The 20,394-nt window shown below is 53.9% G+C and overlaps 2 protein-coding genes across 5 annotated transcripts in view; one reads left to right on the forward strand and one right to left on the reverse strand.

The window, feature by feature from the left end:
- Positions 1 to 13,657, reverse strand: SDHC (succinate dehydrogenase complex subunit C). Of its 2 annotated transcripts, none has more exons than XM_015851121.3 (6): positions 13,630 to 13,657; positions 8,750 to 8,806; positions 7,058 to 7,159; positions 5,656 to 5,717; positions 2,165 to 2,328; positions 1 to 465 (listed from the first exon to the last, which is right to left on the reverse strand). In XM_015851121.3, the coding sequence occupies exons 1-6, from the start codon at positions 13,647 to 13,649 to the stop codon at positions 361 to 363; spliced, it is 510 nt and encodes a 169-aa protein (XP_015706607.1). In that variant the 5' UTR covers positions 13,650 to 13,657; the 3' UTR covers positions 1 to 360. The 2 variants fall into 2 exon arrangements, with proteins under 2 accessions (XP_015706607.1, XP_015706608.2); XM_015851122.3 differs by having other exon boundaries at positions 8,693 to 8,806.
- Positions 8,653 to 20,394, forward strand: part of MPZ (myelin protein zero) — a 26,328-nt gene continuing 14,586 nt past the window's right edge. For all 3 annotated transcript variants that reach the window (XM_085524654.1, XM_085524653.1, XM_085524655.1), the window contains exons 1-2: positions 8,653 to 8,677; positions 18,259 to 18,382. In XM_085524654.1, the coding sequence (XP_085380780.1) occupies positions 18,319 to 18,382 (64 nt within the window). In that variant the 5' untranslated portion in view covers positions 8,653 to 8,677; positions 18,259 to 18,318. The remainder of the gene's footprint in view (positions 8,678 to 18,258; positions 18,383 to 20,394) is intronic.

Genomic DNA, 20,394 nt, shown 5'->3' on the forward strand with positions numbered 1-20,394 from the left:
GAAGAATCAAAGCTGCTTTATTGCCAAGGGCTGCTGCAAACAGCAGCTTAAAGGGGAAATAACCCCCCCCAGAAGCCCCCCAACACAGCCCCCAACCCCCCCCCATCACAGCCCCCAACCCCCCCCATCACAGCACCCACCCCCCCCCAATACAGCCCCCAACCCGGGGCTGAAGGAGGGGCTCAACCTCTGCCCACCCCTATTGATGGGGAGGGATGGGGGGCGTTGGGGAGTGTTGCCCCCCCATCCCATAAACCTCTTTCTGTGCGTCCATCCCCATGTTGGGGCTGAGCTGGAATCACGTCGCTGTCATTTGGGGGGGGTCCCGAATTTGGGTGGGGGGGGCTGTGTTATATGTCATTACATGGCTGCGATGCCAGCGGAGGAGAGAAGGGTCAGAATCAGAACCAGGACCCCCGACTGCTCCACCTGGGTGAGCTTGAAGCCCTTCCCCATATCCCAAACCTGCGGGGAGAGAAAACAGGGCGGACTTATGGCAGCAGAACATAAAGGGTCCCTTCATGGGGGGCTGCCCCACATCAAGGGGGGGTTAGAAAGGCCCTGACCCCCAACCCAGCCCCACTGCGGCAATAGGATGAGTGCCCCCCAACCCACATTACCCATAGCCCCACACAAAGAGTATGGGGCAGCTCAAGGGATGGGGCACCCCCAGCTAAAGGAGCTGACCCCCATTTCCCCTCTTATGGTTTCAAACCATCCCTTAACCTTTACATTGGGGTCTCCCAGGGTGTGCTACCCCCCTTCCCTTCCCCCCCCCCCCTATAATCAGATCTCCCTTTAATCCCCAGCCTTGCTCCACACCAGCAGCTGCTGCTCCCCCCCCCCATCCCACTGATGGAAATAGGTTACAAAGCAGAGCTGATCTGACAGCCCCAATTGCAGCAGATCCCATCAAATCCAGCCCTATAAGGGGCTGAGAGAGACACTAAAAGGCAGCCCCAAAAGGCAGCCCCAAAAGGCAGCCCCAAAAGGCAGCCCTAAAAGGCAGCCCATCCTGCCCTATCCCCATCCCCATCCCCATCCCCATCCCTATCCCTATCCCTATCCCTATCCCTATCCCTATCCCTATCCCTATCCCTATCCCTATCCCTATCCCTATCCCTATCCCTATCCCCATCCCCATCCCCAACCCCATGCTCAGCCCTATGCCCAGCCCCATCCCCTGCCCTATGCCCAGCCCTATTCCCTAGCCCTATCCCCATCCCCATCCCCATCCCCATCCCCATCCCCTGCCCTATATCCAGTCCCTATACCCATCCCCAGCCCTATGCCCAGCCCTATCCTCATCCCCAGCCCTATCCCCATCCCCAGCCCTATGCCCAGCCCTATCCCCAGCCCCATGCCCAGCCCCATCCCCTGCCCTATACCCATCCCCATCCCTATCCCCTGCCCTATCCCCAGCCCTATGCCCAGCCCCATGCCCAGCCCTATACCCGGTCCCTATACCCATCCCCTGCCCTATGCCCAGCCCTATGCCCATGCCCAACCCCAGCCCCATCCCCATCTCCAGCCCTATCCCCAGTCCCTATACCCATCCCCATCCCTATGCCCAGCCCCATCCCCATCCCCAGCCCTATCTCCAGCCCCAGCCCCATGCCCAGCCCTATCCCATAGAGGAGCCATAGAGCAGGGGATGCTCCATCATCTGTGCCCCATAGAGGGGCCACAGGGCAGGGGATGCTCCATCCTCTGTGCCCCATAGAGGGGATGCTCCATCATCTGTGCCCCATAGAGGGGCCATAGAGCAGGGGATGCTCCATCATCTGTGCCCCATAGAGGGGCAACAGGGCAGGGGATGCTCCATCATCTGTGCCCCATAGAGGGGCAACAGGGCAGGGGATGCTCCATCATCTGTGCCCCATAGAGGGGCAACAGGGCAGGGGATGCTCCATCATCTGTGCCCCATAGAGGGGCAACAGGGCAGGGGATGCTCCATCATCTGTGCCCCATAGAGGAGCCATAGAGCAGGGGATGCTCCATCATCTGTGCCCCATAGAGGGGCTGCTCCAGATAAGCACAAAGCATCAGCCCTGAGCTGCTCTCAGAGGCTTAAAGGCACCCAATAATAGCTGCCAAGAGCTTTAATTCCTGCTCCCAAGGGCACCTTATCCCAGCACATAGAGACACACACAGCAACACTCACCAGGTGCCGGATCCCGTTCCAGGTGTGATAAGAAAAGGGAAAAACCAGAGCGAATTTAGCGGAGTAAATGAGAGCAGGACCCAGACTGAGGGACTTCAGCACGGCCACGTAATGGGGGAACTGCTCTGGGAGCAGCAAAGCAGCCAGGCTGAAAAGAGAAACACCTGCAGGGGGAGAATGGGACAGTGAGGGGAGGAACAGAACAACCAGCCCTAAATGGGTCAGGATGGGGGGCAAAGAGAAGGAGGAACTGCCCCACAGCGCCCTATGGGATGGGATTGGGTCAATATGGGATGCAGAGCAGAGTGAGCTCAGCTGGTGGGACACACATGGCAGCAATACAGATCTATGTATAGGGGGGGTAGCAGCCCCTTCTCCCTCCCCCCCATACCCATAGCCAGCCATACAGGAACCCTACAGATCCTCCTCCCCATACCCACAACAACCCTACAGATCCTGCCCCCCCCATACTCACATAACAACCCTACAGCTCCTGCCCCCTATACCCACAGCAACCCTACAGCTCCTTCACCCCATACCCACAACCCTACAGCTCATCCCCCCTATACACAGGAACCCTACAGCTCCTCCACCCCATACCCACAACCCTACAGCTCCTGCCCCCTATACCCACAGCAACCCTACAGCTCCTTCACCCCATACCCACAACCCTACAGCTCATCCCCCTATACACAGGAACCCTACAGCTCCTGCCCCCCCCATACCCACAGCAACCCTATAGTGCTTGCCCCCCACCCATACCCACAACAACCCTACAACTCCTGCCACCCCATACCCACAGCAACCCTACAGCTCCTGCCCCCTATACCCATGGCAACCCTACAGCTCCTGCCCCCCATACGCACAGCAACCCTACAACTCCTGCAACCCCCATACTCACATAACAGCCCTACAACTCCTGCCCCCCATACCCACAACAACTCTACAGCTGCCCCCCAATACCCACAGCAACCCTGTATCTCCTGCCCCTCATACCCACAGCAACCCTATAGCTCCTGCCCCCTATACCCACAGCAACCCTACAGCTCCTGCCCCCTATACCCACAGCAACCCTACAGCTCCTGCCCCCTATACCCACAGCAACCCTACAGCTCCTGCCCCCTATACCCACAACCCTACAACTCCAGCCCCCATACCCACAACCCTACAACTCCAGCCCCCATACCCACAGCAACCCTACAGCTCCTTCACCCCATACCCACAACCCTACAGCTTCTGCCCCCCACATACCCACAGCAACCCTACAGCTCCTTCACCCCATACCCACAGCAACCCTACAGCTCCTGCCCTCTATACCCACAACCCTATAGCTCCTGCCCCCCATACCCACAGCAACCCTACAGCTCCTGCCCCCTATACCCACAGCAACCCTACAGCTCCTCCACCCCATACCCACAACCCTACAGCTCCTCCACCCCATACCCACACAGCAACCCCACATCTCCTTCCACCCCCATACCCACAGCAACCCTACAGCTCCTCCCCCCTATACCCACAACCCCACAGCTCCTGCCCCCTATACCCACAACCCTATATCTCCTGCCCCCTGTACCCACATAGAAACCCTACAGCTCCTGCCCCCCCCATACCCACACCAACCCTATATCCCTCCTCCGTCATCCCCCTCATTGAGGAGAGCAGGAAGGGCGAAGCATCCCATAATCACACCCTATTGTTGCAGAGGAGATGAGCACTTCCCTCTTCTCATCAGCATCATTTTGCCTCTGTGTTCAGTCAGTTCCTTTCCCATCTATTTAATGGGATCATTTACATGGCAGCCAAATGAGCTGCGGCAGCTTTGGGATCACACAGCCCCAATCCCAGGGTGTTTTATTAACCCCATTCCCTCTGTACCCTCCTATCCTCTATGCGGGATGCTCAGAGCTCTGCCCTGCTCCATTATATCTATGGGGGATGCTCAGAGCTCTGCCCTGCTCCATTATATCTATGGGGGATACTCAGAGCTCTGCCCTGCTCCATTATATCTATGGGGGATGCTCAGAGCTCTGCCCTGCTCCATTGGGGCTATGGGGGATGCTCAGGGCTCTGCCCTGCTCCATTATATCTATGGGGGATGGTCAGAGCTCTGTCCTGCTCCATTATATCTATGGGGGATGCTCAGAGCTCTGCCCTGCTCCATTATATCTATGGGGGATGCTCAGAGCTCTGTCCTGCTCCATCTGAGCTATGGGGGATGCTCAGAGCTCTGCCCTGCTCCATTGGAGCTATGGGGGATGCTCAGAGCTCTGCCCTGCTCCATTATATCTATGGGGGATGCTCAGAGCTCTGTCCTGTTCCATTGGAGCTATGGGGGATGCTCAGAGCTCTGCCCTGCTCCATTGGAGCTATGGGGGATGCTCAGAGCTCTGCCCTGCTCCATTATATCTATGGGGGATGCTCAGAGCTCTGCCCTGCTCCATTATATCTATGGGGGATGCTCAGAGCTCTGTCCTGTTCCATTGGAGCTATGGGGGATGCTCAGAGCTCTGCCCTGCTCCATTATATCTATGGGGGATGCTCAGAGCTCTGCCCTGCTCCATTATATCTATGGGGGATGCTCAGAGCTCTGCCCTGCTCCATTAGGGCTATGGGGGATGCTCAGAGCTCTGCCCTGCTCCATTATATCTATGGGGGATGCTCAGAGCTCTGCCCTGCTCCATTATATCTATGGGGGATGCTCAGAGCTCTGTCCTGCTCCATCTGAGCTATGGGGGATGCTCAGAGCTCTGCCCTGCTCCATTATATCTATGGGGGATGCTCAGAGCTCTGTCCTGCTCCATCTGAGCTATGGGGGATGCTCAGAGCTCTGCCCTGCTCCATTGGAGCTATGGGGGATGCTCAGAGCTCTGCCCTGCTCCATTATATCTATGGGGGATGCTCAGAGCTCTGCCCTGCTCCATTGGGGCTATGGGGGATGCTCAGAGCTCTGCCCTGCTCCATTATATCTATGGGGGATGCTCAGAGCTCTGCCCTGCTCCATTATATCTATGGGGGATGCTCAGAGCTCTGCCCTGCTCCATTGGAGCTATGGGGGATGCTCAGGGCTCTGCCCTGCTCCATTATATCTATGGGGGATGCTCAGAGCTCTGCCCTGCTCCATTATATCTATGGGGGATGCTCAGAGCTCTGCCCTGCTCCATTAGAGCTATGGGGGATGCTCAGAGCTCTGCCCTGCTCCTGCTGCAGGCCCTTTATGGGCTCATAGGCACAAAAGGGATGATATGGGAGCAGGTTGTGCCCTTGGTGTGGATGAAGGCAGCATCTCACAATGGAAGCTGTGCTAAGGGAGGCTATGGGGGTTTAAATACAGCACAGGGTGGCTGCAAGGAGCTGATATAGCACCAGAGAGGGCCAGAACAAGGGCCCTTATTCTATAGGGCCAGAATAGAGGGGGGGGATTTACAAGTGGAGACCCAAAGGGGAGCAACCCCAGCTCTGAGCCCCACAGCAGCAGCCAGAGGTGGACGAACCTAAACTGAGAGCAACGCCGGTGCCACGGTGAGTGATGGACATGGCCATGGGCAGGGACCACCTGTAAGAGGAGCAGATTGTGAGTTAAAATAAGGGGAGGGAGCAAAGGAAGGAGGTTGTGAGTTGAAATAAGGAGTTTGTGAGCCAATATAAGGGGTAGGGACCCTACAGCTCATGCCCCCATACCCACAGTAACCCCACAGCAACCCTGTTTGTGAGCTAAAATAAGGGATAGGGAGCAAAGGAAGGAGATTGTGAGCACAATAAGGAGCAAAGGAAGCAGTTTGTGAGCTAATATAAGGGGTAGGGAGCAATGGAAGGAGATTGTGAGCCAATATAAGGGGTAGGGACCCTACAGCTCGTGCCCCCATACCCACAGTAACCCCACAGCAACCCTGTTTGAGAGCTAAAATAAGGGGTAGGGAGCAATGGGAGGAGATTGAGAGTTAAAATAAAGGGTAGGGAGCAAAGGAAGGAGATTGTGAGTTGAAATAAGGGGTAGGGAGCAATGGAAGGAGATTGTGAGCCAATATAAGGGGTAGGGAGCAAAGGAAGCTGAGCCAAAATAAGAGGTAGGGAGCAATGGAAGGGGTTTGTGAGCTAAAATAAGGGGTAGGGAGCAATGGAAGGAGATTGTGAGCCAATATAAGGGAGCAAAGGAAGGAGATTGTGAGCTAATATAAGGGGTAGCTCCTGCCCCCCATAGCCACAGTAACCCCACAGCAACCCTGTTTGTGAGCTAAAATAATGGGTAGGGAGCAAAGGAAGGAGATTGTGAGTTAAAATAAGGGCACAATATAAGGGATAGGGAGCAAAGGAAGCAGTTTGTGAGCTAAAATAAGGGGTAGGGAGCAAAGGGAGCAGTTTGTGAGCACAATAAGGAGCAAAGGAAGGAGTTTGTGAGCTAATATAAGGGGTAGGGACCCTACAGCTCCTGCCCCCCATACCCACAGTAACCCCACAGCAACCCTGTTTGTGAGCTAAAATAAGGGGTAGGGAGCAAAGGAAGGAGATTGAGAGTTGAAATAAGGGGTAGAGGGAGCAATAGAAGGAGTTTGTGAGCCAATATAAGGGGTAGGGAGCAAAGGAAGCTGAGCCAAAATAAGAGGTAGGGAGCAATGGAAGGAGATTGTGAGCACAACAAGGAGCAGGGAGCAATGAGAGGAGGCAAAACTTGCAGCTCTGCAGCCCTGGGTGGGGGTTCTGCATTGAGTTATCCCAGGAATCCAAGCAGTGAATAAAGGAGAGTGGGCAACGTGCAGAGGCAGCCAGGGAATGGCAAATATCAACGGCACAGAGCAGGGAAGGGCGGCTGCTGAGAAAGCTCCAAGGGAGGGGAAGGGCTGTCAGCGTCCTGCATTGGGAATATCACAATAATATCACAGTATCACAAAGCCCTACTTGTAAATGGAGACGTGAGGGGATAAAGGACGGCTGGATTTGGTGTTTTTCTCCCAGAAATGAGCCATCTCCTCTTTGGCTGTGGTGGCCATGGGGACCAGGCTGGAAAAGAACATGGGGATGGACAGCACTGAGCCTCAATGGGGCTGAGATACAGGCAGATAAATAACCCACTTAACATTGATAACACAGCCCACCTAACACTGATAACACAGCCCACCTAACATTGATAACACAGCCCACTTAACATTGATAACACAGCCCACTTAACATTGATAACACAGCCCACTTAACACTGATAACAGCCCACCTAACATTGATAACACAGCCCACTTAACACTGATAACACAGCCCACTTAACATTGATAACACAGCCCACTTAACACTGATAACAGCCCACCTAACATTGATAACACAGCCCACTTAACATTGATAACACAGCCCACTTAACATTGATAACACAGCCCACTTAACACTGATAACAGCCCACCTAACATTGATAACACAGCCCACTTAACACTGATAACACAGCCCACTTAACATTGATAACACAGCCCACTTAACACTGATAACAGCCCACCTAACATTGATAACACAGCCCACTTAACATTGATAACAGCCCACTTAACATTGATAACAGCCCACTTAACACTGATAACACAGCCCACTTAACATTGATAACAGCCCACTTAACATTGATAACACAGCCCACTTAACATTGATAACAGCCCACTTAACATTGATAACAGCCCACTTAACATTGATAACAGCCCACCTAACATTGATAACAGCCCACTTAACACTGATAACAGCCCACTTAACATTGATAACAGCCCACCTAACATTGATAACAGCCCACTTAACATTGATAACACAGCCCACTTAACATTGATAACACAGCCCACTTAACATTGATAACAGCCCACTTAACACTGATAACAGCCCACTTAATACTGATAACAGCCCACCTAACATTGATAACAGCCCACTTAACATTGATAACACAGCCCACTTAACATTGATAACAGCCCACTTAACACTGATAACAGCCCACTTAACACTGATAACACAGCCCACCTAACATTGATAACACAGCCCACTTAACACTGATAACAGCCCACCTAACATTGATAACACAGCCCACTTAACATTGATAACAGCCCACTTAATATTGATAACAGCCCACTTAATATTGATAACAGCCCACCTAACACTGATAACAGCCCACTTAACACTGATAACACAGCCCACTTAACACTGATAACAACCCACCTAACATTGATAACACAGCCCACTTAACACTGATAACACAGCCCACTTAACACTGATAACAGCCCACTTAACATTGATAACACAGCCCACTTAACATTGATAACAGCCCACCTAACACTGATAACACAGCCCACTTAACACTGATAACAGCCCACTTAACACTGATAACAGCCCACTTAACACTGATAACACAGCCCACTTAACACTGATAACACAGCCCACTTAACATTGATAACAGCCCACCTAACACTGATAACACAGCCCACCTAACACTGATAACAGCCCACTTAACACTGATCCCAGGCTGTGATATGGAGCCCTGACAACATCACTGGTGACTTAATGAAGGTAAAGATCACACACGTGGGATCCCATGGGGAGAAGTGGATCCCGTTGCTCCCCATAGAGCCCCACACTCACTGGTTAATGGAGGGGCCGGGGTTGAGCCGGGCCAGGAGGCAGCGCCGAGAGACGCATCTGTAAGATATAAGAGACATATTATTATATAATATAAGTCTGTTAGTGCCAAAGGAAGGTGTTAAATGCTGATGTTATGGGGCCACGGTGCAGCTCTGCAGTGCTTGGAGGTCTAACGTCAGCCTGCACGTCAGAGGATGTTCATATGAAACACAGCCATATGGCCCCATATCCCCATATCCATGTGTCCCCATATCCATATGTCCTCATGTCCATGTGTCCCCACCTCCTTCTGGCCCCATGTCCCCATACCCCATATCCATGTGTCCCCACATCCCCAAATCCATATGTCCCCATATCCCTCTGTCCCTATATCCATGTCCCCATACCCATATGTCCCCATACCCCATGTCCATATGTCCCTGTCCCCATATATCCCCATGTCCCTCTCTATCCCCATGTCCCCATACCCCCATATCCCTCTGTCCCCATATCCAATGTCCCTATACCCATGTATTCCCATACCCCCATATCCACGTGTCCCCATGTCCCTCTGTCCTTATATCAATGTGTCCCCTTGTCTCTCTGTCCCCATGTCCCCTTACCCCATGTCCATATGTCCCTACACCCATATATCCACATACCCCCATATCTCTGTGTCCCCATATCCATATTTCCCCATATATCCCCATGTCCCTCTCTATCCCCATGCCCCAATACCCCATATCTATGTATCCCCACATCACCATATCTATATGTCCCCATATCCCTCTGTCCCTATATCCATGTCCCCATACCCATGTGTTCCCATACCCCATATCCATATGTCCCTATACCCATATATCCCCATGTCCCTCTCTATCCCCATGTCCCCATACCCCCATATCCCTCTGTCCCCATATCCATATGTCCCTATACCCATGTATACTCATACCCTCATACCCCCATATCCCCATGTCCCCATGTCCTTCTGTCCTCATATCAATGTGTCCCCTTGTCTCTCTGTCCCCATGTCCCCATACCCCATATATCCATATGTCCCTATACCCATATATCCCCATGTCCCCTTACCCCATATCCATGTATCCCCACATCCCCATACCCCATATCCATATGTCCCTATACCCATGTATCCCCATGTCCCTCTCTATCCCCATGTCCCCATATCCCATATCCATGTATCCCCACATCCCCATACCCCCATACCCATGTGTCCCCATACCCCATACCCATATGTCCCCATATATCCCCATGTCCCCCTCTATCCCCATATCCCCATACCCCATATCCATATGTCCCTATACCCATGTATCTCCATGTCCCTCTCTATCCCCATGTCCCCATACCCCATATCCATGTATCCCCACATCCCCATACCCCATATCCGTATGTCCCCATACCCATGTGTCCCCATACCCCATATCTGTATGTCCCCATATATCCCCATGTCCCTCTCTATCCCCATATCCCCATACCCATATGTCCCTATACCCATGTATCTCCATGTCCCTCTCTATCCCCATGTCCCCATACCCCATATCCATATGTCCCCATACCCATATATCCCCATGTCCCCATACCCCATATCCATGTATCCCCACATCCCCATACCCCATATCCGTATGTCCCCATACCCATGTGTCCCCATACCCCATATCCATATGTCCCTATACCCATATATCCCCATGTCCCTCTCTATCCCCATATCCCCATACCCCATATCCATATGTCCCCATATATCCCCATGTCCCTCTCTATCCCCATGTCCCCATACCCCATACCCGTATGTCCCCATATATCCCCATGTCCCTCTCTATCCCCACGTCCCATCTCACACCCACACTGAGTCAGTCCACCCCCCTCACTGCAGCACTGAATGGGGAGGGGGCTCCCATCCCCATAGAGAAGCATCCCAAACCCCCACCCCCATCCCCTAAGCACCCATAGGGCCCCTCAGCACAGCCCTGAGCCCTGTGCAGGCAGCAGGATGCCCTAAAACCCAACACAAAGCGTTTCAGGAGGCAAAAAAAGGGGGGTTTTATGGCACCCAGAGGAGTGGGAGCTGCCCCATATAGAGCAATGGCACTGATTGTAATGGGACATTGAAGGGCAGCTCTCCAGGAGCATTGGCAGCACCCACATGTGGGTTGGAATCTATAGCAGGGACCAGGGAGGGAGGAAGGAGGCATTAATTAACACAGCCATTAATGCCCCATCTCCCCTATAAACCCTTAGGGGATGCCCCATCTCCCCTGTAATAATGTGTCCCTATACCCCATATCCATATGACCCTATACCCACATATCCCCATGTCCCTCTCCATCCCCATATCCCTTAGGAGCTGCCCCATCTCCCCTATAAATAAACCTTTAAGAGCTGCCCCATATCCCCTGTATATAAACCCATAAGAGCTGCCCTATATCCCCTATAAACCCGTAGGAGCTGCCCAATCTCCCCAACATTATGAACCCCCTGAATATCCCCCCCCATCTCCCCCACATTACAACCCCCCCCACCCATATTCCCCCATATCCCCTCTATTATGAACCCCCCCATATCCCCCCATCTCCCCTACAGGCCAACCCTCATCCCCCCCATAGGATCCCATACAACACAAGGCTGACCCACATCCCTCCCATAGGATCCCATACAACACAAGGCTGACCCACATCCCTCCCATAGGATCCCATACAACACAAGGTTGACCCACATCCCCATAGGGTCCCATACAACACAAGGCTGACCCTCGTCCCCCCATAGGATCCCATACAACACAAGGCTGACCCTCATCCCCATAGGATCCCATACAACACAAGGCTGACCCACATCCCCATAGGATCCCATACAACACAAGGCTGACCCACATCCCCATAGGGTCCCATACAACACAAGGCTGACCCACATCCCCCCATAGGATCCCATAAAACACAAGGCTGACCCTCATCCCCTCATAGGATCCCATACAACACAAGGCCAACCCACATCATCCCCATAGGATCCCATACAACACAAGGCCGACCCACATCATTCCCATATGATCCCATACAACACAAGGCTGACCCTCATGCCCCCCCATAGGATCCCATACAACACAAGGCCGACCCACATCCCCATAGGATCCCATACAACACAAGGCTGACCCACATCCCCCCATATGATCCCATACAACACAAGGCCGACCCACATCCCTCCCATAGGATCCCATACAACACAAGGCCGACCCTCATCCCCCCCCATAGGATCCCATAAAACACAAGGCTGACCCACATCCCCATAAGGATCCCATACAACACAAGGCCGACCCACATCCCCATAAGGATCCCATACAACACAAGGCCGACCCACATCCCCCCATAGGATCCCATACAACACAAGGCTGACCCTCATCCCCATAGGATCCCATACAACACAAGGTTGACCCACATCCCCATAGGATCCCATACAACACAAGGCTGACCCTTATCCCCATAGGCTCCCATACAACACAAGGCTGACCCTCATGCCCCCCCATAGGATCCCATACAACACAAGGCTGACCCTCATCCCCATAGGATCCCATACAACACAAGGCTGACCCACATCCCCATAGGATCCCATACAACACAAGGCCGACCCACATCCCCCCATAGGATCCCATACAACACAAGGCTGACCCTCATCCCCATAGGATCCCATACAACACAAGGCTGACCCTTATCCCCATAGGATCCCATACAACACAAGGCTGACCCTTATCCCCATAGGATCCCATACAACACAAGCTTGACCCACATCCCCATAAGGATCCCATACAACACAAGGCCGACCCACATCCCCCCATATGATCCCATACAACACAAGGCTGACCCTCATCCCCCCATAGGATCCCATACAACACAAGGCCTACCCACATCCCCCCATATGATCCCATACAATACAAGGCCGACCCACATCATTCCCATATGATCCCATACAACACAAGGCTGACCCACATCCCCATAGGATCCCATACAACACAAGGCCGACCCACATCCCCATAGGATCCCATACAACACAAGGCTGACCCTCATCCCCATAGGATCCCATACAACACAAGGCTGACCCTCATCCCCATAGGATCCCATACAACACAAGGCTGACCCTCATCCCCCCCATAGGATCCCATACAACACAAGGCCGACCCACATCCCCATATGATCCCATACAACACAAGGCCGACCCACATCCCTCCCATAGGATCCCATACAACACAAGGCTGACCCTCATCCCCATAGGATCCCATACAACACAAGGCTGACCCTCATCCCCATAGGATCCCATAGGATCTATTCTGGGGGGGGGGCTTGGGGTGCGCCCTTGGATGGCCCCAGTGCCGCTATGGGGTTTTAGGGTCCACCTTTGGGTGCTCCTTGCCCTGTATTGGGGCTGGGGGGGTGTTTGGGGTGCACCTATAGGTGTCCTATAAGGGTTTGGGATGCACTCCAGGTGTCCCTATTACAGATGGGGCTTTTGGGGTCCCCCTATCTCTGCCATAGTGGGGCTGCAGGGTGCTGGGCTGTACCTTTAGATGTCCTATAAGGGTTTTGGGGTGCCCCCATTGCATACAGGGCTTCTGGGGTCCCCCATTATCCCCTATAGGGCTTTAGGGTGCACCTATGGGTGCTCCTTGCCCTGTATTGGTGCTGGGGGGGCGAGTTTGGGGTGCACCTATAACTATCCTATAAGGGTTTTGGGGTGCCCCCATTGCAGACAGGGCTTTTGGGGTCCCCCATTGTCCCCTATAAGGTTATGGGGTGCACCTTTGGCTGCCCCCTGCCCCGTTTTGGGGCTGTATTGGTGCCCCATTAAGGCCTACAGCCCCCCCAGGCCTAAGGCCGAACCCGGCCCCGCCCGCTCGGAGTCACCTCAACACCAGCGCCGCCATCTTGAATCGCTCCGCTCACCGGAAGTAGCCGTGACGCACTTCCGCCCCCTTCCTCCCCTCTCCCCTCCCCCCCTTTAAGGCGGTGTCTCCGTATCGGGGTGAGCGCTGCTAAAAACCCCAAAATGCGGCTTTTTGAACCCAAAATGCGGCTTTTTAACCCCAAAATGCGACTTTTTGACCCCAAAGTGGGGCCCTAAGGGAGGATCCCTGGAGTTACGGGGACCCCAGAGCCCTTCTCGTGTGTCCCCGCGTCCATCTGTGCCTATGTGTCCTCATGGCCCCATATCCATGTCCATACATCCCAATGGCTTCTGTCCCCATATCCATATGGCCCCATATCCATGTATCCCCATGGCCCCATATCTATATGTCCCCATACCCCATATCCATGTATCCCTATAACCCATATCTATATGTCCCCATACCCCATATCCATGTATCCCCATGTCCCCATATCTATATGTCCCCATACCCCATATCCATGTATCCCTATAACCCATATCTATATGTCCCCATACCCCATATCCATGTATCCCCATGGCCCCATATCTATATGTCCCCATACCCCATATCCATGTATCCCCATGTCCCCATATCTATATGTCCCCATACCCCATATCCATGTATCCCCATGGCCCCATATCTATATGTCCCCATACCCCATATCCATGTATCCCTATACCCCATATCTATATGTCCCCATACCCCATATCCATGTATCCCCATGTCCCTTTGTCCCCATGTCCCCATACCCCATATCCATGTATCCCCACATCCCCATACCCCATATTCGTCTGTCCCCATACCCCATATCCATATGTCCCTATACCCATATATCCCCATGTCCCTCTCTATCCCCATATCCCCATACCCCATATCCGTGTATCCCCACATCCCTCTGTCCCCATTTCCCCATACTCCCATATCTATATATTCCCATACCCATATGTCCCTATATCCATGTATCCCTATGTCCCTCTCTATCCCATGTCCCCATACCCCACATCCATGCCCCATACCTCCGTACCCATATATCCCCATGTCCCTCTCTATCCCCATATCCATGTGTCCCTATATCCCTCTGTCCCCATATTCATGTATCCCCATACCCCATATCCATGTGTCCCCATACCCCATATCCATATGTCCCTATACCCATATATCCCCATGTCCCTCTCTATCCCCGTGTCCCCATTCCCCCATATCTTTGTGTCCCCACACCCCATACCCATGTATCCCCATATCCCTCCGTCCCCCCATCCCCACACCTCCCACCCATGTATCCCCCCATCCCCACACCCCATATCCCTCCATCCCCCCCATCCCCACATCCCCATACCCCATATCCATATATCCCTATGCCCTATACCCCCATATCCATGTATCCCCACATCCCCATACCCCTATATCCATTATCCCCACATCCCTATACCCTCATATCCATATACCCCCATATCCATGTATCCCCATACCCCATACCCCCATATCCATATATCCCCACTCCCCCATACACCCATATCCATGTATCCCTATACCCCCATATCCATATATCCCCACATCCCTATACCCCCATATCCATGTATGCTTATACCCCCATATCCATATACCCCCCATATCCCCACAGCCCACACCCATGTATCCCCACATCCCTCCATCCCCTCATCCCCACATCCCCATACCCCAATATCCATGTGTCCCTATACCCATGTATCCCCATGTCCCTCTATCCCCATGTCCCCACATCCCTCTGTCCCCACATCCCCATACCCCCATATCCGTTATCCCCACACCCCATACCCATGTGTCCCCATACCCCATATCCCATATCCCCTCACCCCATATCCATATATCCCCACATCCCCATACCCCATCCCCATGTATCCCTATATCCCTCCATCCCCCCATCCCCACGTCCCCATACCCCCATATCCGTATACCCCCATATCCCCATACCCCACACCCATGTATCCCCCCATCCCCACACCCCATATCCCTCCATCTCCCCCATCCCCACGTCCCCATACCTCATATCCATATACTCCCCATATCCCCCCATCCCCACACCCCATATCCCCCCATCCCCATGTATCCCCATATCCCCCCATCCCCTCACCCCATATCCCTCCATCCCCATGTATCCCCATATCCCCCCATCCCCATGTATCTCCATATCCCCCCATCCCCTCACCCCATATCCCTCCATCCCCATGTATCCCCATATCCCCCCATCCCCTCACCCCATATCCCTCCATCCCCATGTATCCCCATATCCCCCCATCCCCACACCCCATATCCCCCCATCCCCATGTATCCCCATATCCCCCCATCCCCACACCCCATATCCCTCCATCCCCATGTATCCCCATATCCCCCCATCCCCACACCCCATATCCCTCCATCCCCATGTATCCCCATATCCCTCCATCCCCATGTATCCCCATATCCCTCCATCCCCATGTATCCCCATATCCCCCCATCCCCTCACCCCATATCCCTCCATCCCCTCACCCCATATCCCTCCATCCCCATGTATCCCCATATCCCCCCATCCCCACACCCCATATCCCTCCATCCCTATGTATCCCCATATCCCCCCATCCCCACACCCCATATCCCTCCATCCCCATGTATCCCCATATCCCTCCATCCCCACACCCCATATCCCCCCATCCCCATGTATCCCCATATCCCCCCATCCCCATGTATCCCCATATCCCCCCATCCCCATGTATCCCCATATCCCCCCATCCCCTCACCCCATATCCCTCCATCCCCATGTATCCCCATATCCCTCCATCCCCATGTATCCCCATATCCCCCCCATCCCCACACCCCATATCCCCCCATCCCCTCACCCCATATCCCTCCATCCCCATGTATCCCCATATCCCCCCATCCCCACGTATCCCCATATCCCCCCATCCCCATGTATCCCCATATCCCCCCATCCCCTCACCCCATATCCCCCCCATCCCCATGTATCCCCATATCCCTCCATCCCCCATCCCCACACCCATATCCCTCCATCCCCACACCCCATATCCCCCCATCCCCTCACCCCATATCCCCCCATCCCCATGTATCCCCATATCCCCCCATCCCCTCACCCCATATCCCCCCATCTCCATGTATCCCCATATCCCTCCATCCCCACACCCCATATCCCTCCATCCCCATGTATCCCCATATCCCCCCATCCCCATGTATCTCCATATCCCCCCATCCCCTCACCCCATATCCCTCCATCCCCATGTATCCCCATATCCCCCCATCCCCTCACCCCATATCCCTCCATCCCCATGTATCCCCATATCCCCCCATCCCCACACCCCATATCCCCCCATCCCCATGTATCCCCATATCCCCCCATCCCCACACCCCATATCCCTCCATCCCCATGTATCCCCATATCCCCCCATCCCCACACCCCATATCCCTCCATCCCCATGTATCCCCATATCCCTCCATCCCCATGTATCCCCATATCCCCCCATCCCCATGTATCCCCATATCCCCCCATCCCCTCACCCCATATCCCTCCATCCCCTCACCCCATATCCCTCCATCCCTATGTATCCCCATATCCCCCCATCCCCACACCCCATATCCCTCCATCCCTATGTATCCCCATATCCCCCCATCCCCACACCCCATATCCCTCCATCCCCATGTATCCCCATATCCCTCCATCCCCACACCCCATATCCCCCCATCCCCATGTATCCCCATATCCCCCCATCCCCATGTATCCCCATATCCCCCCATCCCCTCACCCCATATCCCTCCATCCCCATGTATCCCCATATCCCTCCATCCCCATGTATCCCCATATCCCCCCCATCCCCACACCCCATATCCCCCCATCCCCACGTATCCCCATATCCCCCCATCCCCATGTATCCCCATATCCCCCCATCCCCTCACCCCATATCCCCCCCATCCCCATGTATCCCCATATCCCTCCATCCCCCATCCCCACACCCATATCCCTCCATCCCCACACCCCATATCCCCCCATCCCCTCACCCCATATCCCCCCATCCCCATGTATCCCCATATCCCCCCATCCCCTCACCCCATATCCCCCCATCTCCATGTATCCCCATATCCCTCCATCCCCACACCCCATATCCCCCCATTCCCATGTATCCCCATATCCCCCCATCCCCATGTATCCCCATATCCCCCCATCCCCTCACCCCATATCCCCCCATCCCCATGTATCCCCATATCCCCCCATCCCCACACCCATATCCCTCCATCCCCACACCCCATATCCCCCCATCCCCTCACCCCATATCCCCCCATCCCCATGTATCCCCATATCCCTCCATCCCCATGTATCCCCATATCCCCCCATCCCCTCACCCCATATCCCTCCATCCCCCCCATCCCCACATCCACATTCCTCCCCACCCGCCCCCATAGGGCCGGGAATGCAGCCTGACAAAGCCCTCTATGTCCCCCCCCCCACCCTCCGCGTTCCTTCCCCTCCTCTCCCAACCCCAAAACAAAATGTCCCCTGTCCCCATATCCCCCCCACCCCCCCATGGGAGGGTCCCATCCGCCCCTCTCCCCTCCTCCCATTGGTTTCCCATTGACCCCACAGGATCCTGCTGGGCCTTAAACCCCACAACCCGCCCTCCCCGATCCCTCTGGCAGCACCAAGATGGCGCCGGGTGCCAACAGCGATGGCCGCCTCCTCCTCATGGCTGGGATGATGGTGGTGATGGGTGAGAGGGGACGGGGTGGGGATGGGGGGGGATATGGGGTATGGGGACACATGGATATGGGGGTATAGGGATGTGGGGACAGAGAGATATAGGGATACATGGATATGGGGTATGGGGACACATGGATATGGGGGTATAGGGATGTGGGGACACATGGATATGGGGGTATAGGGATGTGGGGACACATTGATATGGGGACAGAGGGATATAGGGATACATGGATATGGGGTATGGGGACACATGGATATGGGGGTACAGGGATGTGGGGACACATGGATGTGGGGACAGAGAGATATAGGGATACACGGATATGGGGTATGGGGACATGGGGACAGAGGGATATAGGGATACATGGATATGGGGTATGGGGACACACAGATATGGGGGAATGGGAACATGGGGATAGAGAGGGACATGGGGATATATGGGTATAGCGACATATGGATATGGGGTATGGGGATGTGGGGATGGGGGGCAGTGGGGCAATGGGGGGTGATGGAGGTGGTGGGGTCTGTGTGGGGTGGGGGCCATTGGTCGGTGTTGAGGTTGGAGTTGGGTGGTGGAGGGGTGGGAGTGGGGGGATGGAGGGTCTTGGGGGTGTAGGATCATGATGGTGTGGGATCATAGGGATAAAGGGTCTTGGAGTTGCAGGATCATGGGGATATAGGATCATGGAGGTGTGGGATCACGGGGATAAAGGGTCTTGGAGATGTAGGATCATGGGGATGAAGGGTCTTGGAGTTGTAGGATCATGGAGACGTAGGATCGTGGGGATGTTGGATCATAGAGGTGTAGGATCGTGGGAATGAAGGGTCTTGGAGATGTAGGATCATGGGGATATAGGATCATGGAGGTGTGGGATCGTGGGGATGTAGGACTGTGGGGATATAGGATCGTGGGGATAAAGGGTCTTGGAGATGTAGGATCATGGGGATATAGGATCATGGAGGTGTGGGATTGTGGGGATGAAGGATCTTGGAGTTATAGGATTATGGAGGTGTAGGATCATGGGGGTATGGGGTCTTGGAGATGTAGGATTGTGGGGATGAAGAGTCTTGGAGTTGTAGGATCGTGGGGATGTAGGATCATAGAGGTGTGGGATCATAGGGATGAAGGGTCTTGGAGGTGTAAGATCATGAAGGTGTGGGATCACGGGGATAAAGGGTCTTGGGGATGTAGGATCATGGAGATGTAGGATTGTGGGGATGTAGGATCTTGGAAGTGTGGGATTATGAAGATGAAGGGTTTTGGGGTTGTAGGATCATGAAGGTGTGGGATTGTGGGGATGACAGGTCTTGGTGATGTAGGATCACGGGGATGTAGGATTATGGAGGTGTGGGATCATGGACATATGGGGTTACGAAGTTGTGGGATCGTGGGGATGAAGGGTCTTGGAGTTGTAGGATCATGAAGGTGTGGGATCATGAAGTTGTGGGATCGTAGGGATATAGGGTCTTGGAGTTGTAGGATCATGGAGACGTAGGATCGTGGGGATATAGGATCATGGAGGCGTGGGATTGTGGGGATGAAGGGTCTTGGAGATGTAGGATCATGGAGATGTAGGATCATGGAGATGTAGGATCGTGGGAATGTAGGATCACAGGGGTGAAGTTATAGGACCGTGGAGACATAGGATCATGGAGGTGTGGGATTGTAGGGACATGGGATCGTGGGGATATGGGGTCTTGGAGTTGTAGGACTATAGAGATGTAGGATCATGGGGATGTAGGATCATGGAAGTGTGGGATCATGAAGGTGTGGGATCATAGGGATATAGGGTCTTGGAGATGTAGGGTCATGGGGATGTAGGATCATGGGGATGTAGGACTGTGACGATGTAGGATCATGGGGATGAAGGGTCTTGGAGATGTAGGATCATGGAGGTGTGTGGTCATGGAGGTGTGGGGTCATGAAGGTGTGGGATCATGAGGATAAAGGGCCTTGGAGGTGTAGGATCATTGAGATGTAGGATCATGGAGATGAAGGGTCTTGGAGATGTGGGATCTTGGAAG

Source organism: Coturnix japonica, chromosome 27 (assembly GCF_054131305.1).
Source record: "Coturnix japonica strain WE chromosome 27, WE-NBRP24, whole genome shotgun sequence".
NCBI classification, from domain to species: Eukaryota; Metazoa; Chordata; class Aves; order Galliformes; family Phasianidae; genus Coturnix; species Coturnix japonica.